At 35.4% G+C, this 1055-nt stretch overlaps 1 protein-coding gene across 1 annotated transcript in view; it reads left to right on the top strand.

Annotated features, from left to right (window-relative positions):
- Positions 1 to 268: 268 nt before the first annotated feature.
- LOC106468351 (mitogen-activated protein kinase-binding protein 1-like) overlaps positions 269 to 1055 on the top strand; it is a gene marked incomplete at its 5' end in the record, with an annotated part of 66729 nt that continues 65942 nt past the window's right edge. The window contains 2 exons of the mRNA XM_022396683.1: positions 269 to 389; positions 749 to 841. Of these exons, the coding sequence (XP_022252391.1) occupies positions 269 to 389; positions 749 to 841 (214 nt within the window). The remainder of the gene's footprint in view (positions 390 to 748; positions 842 to 1055) is intronic.

Genomic DNA, 1055 nt, shown 5'->3' with positions numbered 1-1055 from the left:
GGGAAAGTTAACAAACAAGCAGATACGTAACACAATTATTGACTGTAAGTTTCAATACCACAAAGATTAGGTCTTAGATTCCTAACTTCGAGTATTACCGGGTGGCCCAATACCCGGCTGAGGCTGAATATCTGGCAGCGTACCCGTGCATCCCAAGTAAAAACTGCTATTGGAATGTATGTTAAATATGTTTGTCTTAGGAACGAATTTTCGTAAGGTAATCTAATGTTGTTTCAGAAAAAGGGCAAATACTGTATTTTTGTTTCAGATATGTGGTGGTGCTGTATGACGTTGACAAGAACAAACAAAACCACATCTTCAATTCTTCCAAAAATACCATCACCTCAGTGGCTTTCTCCTGGGATGGGACACACCTGGCAACGGGAGAGGTGAGCCTCATCCAGCATGTGTTGATATCCTACTGAACAGACTTACTTAACACTGTTTAATTCAGCTTGACATCAAAATAGGAAACACGATTCTTTCATAAATGTACCACTTTGGTTTTTTTAAATATTTCTAGTAGTTACCACAGATAATAACACGTGACAATTAAATATTTAATTTAATTTAAAATTTGGTAATTTTAGGATGGCATCAGTATCGGAACAAATTACCACTTTCTTTTGTCAGTTTTAATGCCGAATAATTTATTTCATCTATTAACGGAAAAACATAACATTTTTCGTTGCTGTTTGTTTGCTATCTCTTAGTTTCTTATTAATTCATTATAGATTTTCTCTTACAGTGTGGACACGAACCACGACTCAGAGTGTGGGATGTACAGGAACGTTTGCAAGTTGCAGAATTTTCTGAACATAAATTTGGAATCAACTGTGTGGTAAGTTTTACACTTGATTAATTTTACTTCACTAAGAAAGGTGCCAATGGAATATTGTTACGTATCTGCTTGTTTATTAATTTCCGGTATAAATTCTTTCCAAGAAACTTCAGCGATACATGACCTTTCTTGATTAACCCAGTTCATTCTTCCTTGATACAGACTTTTAATACACAGTAATTTCACAGTAAGTACGTACCTCGTCACTCTAAAC

Source organism: Limulus polyphemus, unplaced genomic scaffold (assembly GCF_000517525.1).
Source record: "Limulus polyphemus unplaced genomic scaffold, Limulus_polyphemus-2.1.2 Scaffold2975, whole genome shotgun sequence".
Taxonomy (NCBI): Eukaryota; Metazoa; Arthropoda; class Merostomata; order Xiphosura; family Limulidae; genus Limulus; species Limulus polyphemus.
This window is presented reverse-complemented; position numbering and strand designations above follow the sequence as displayed.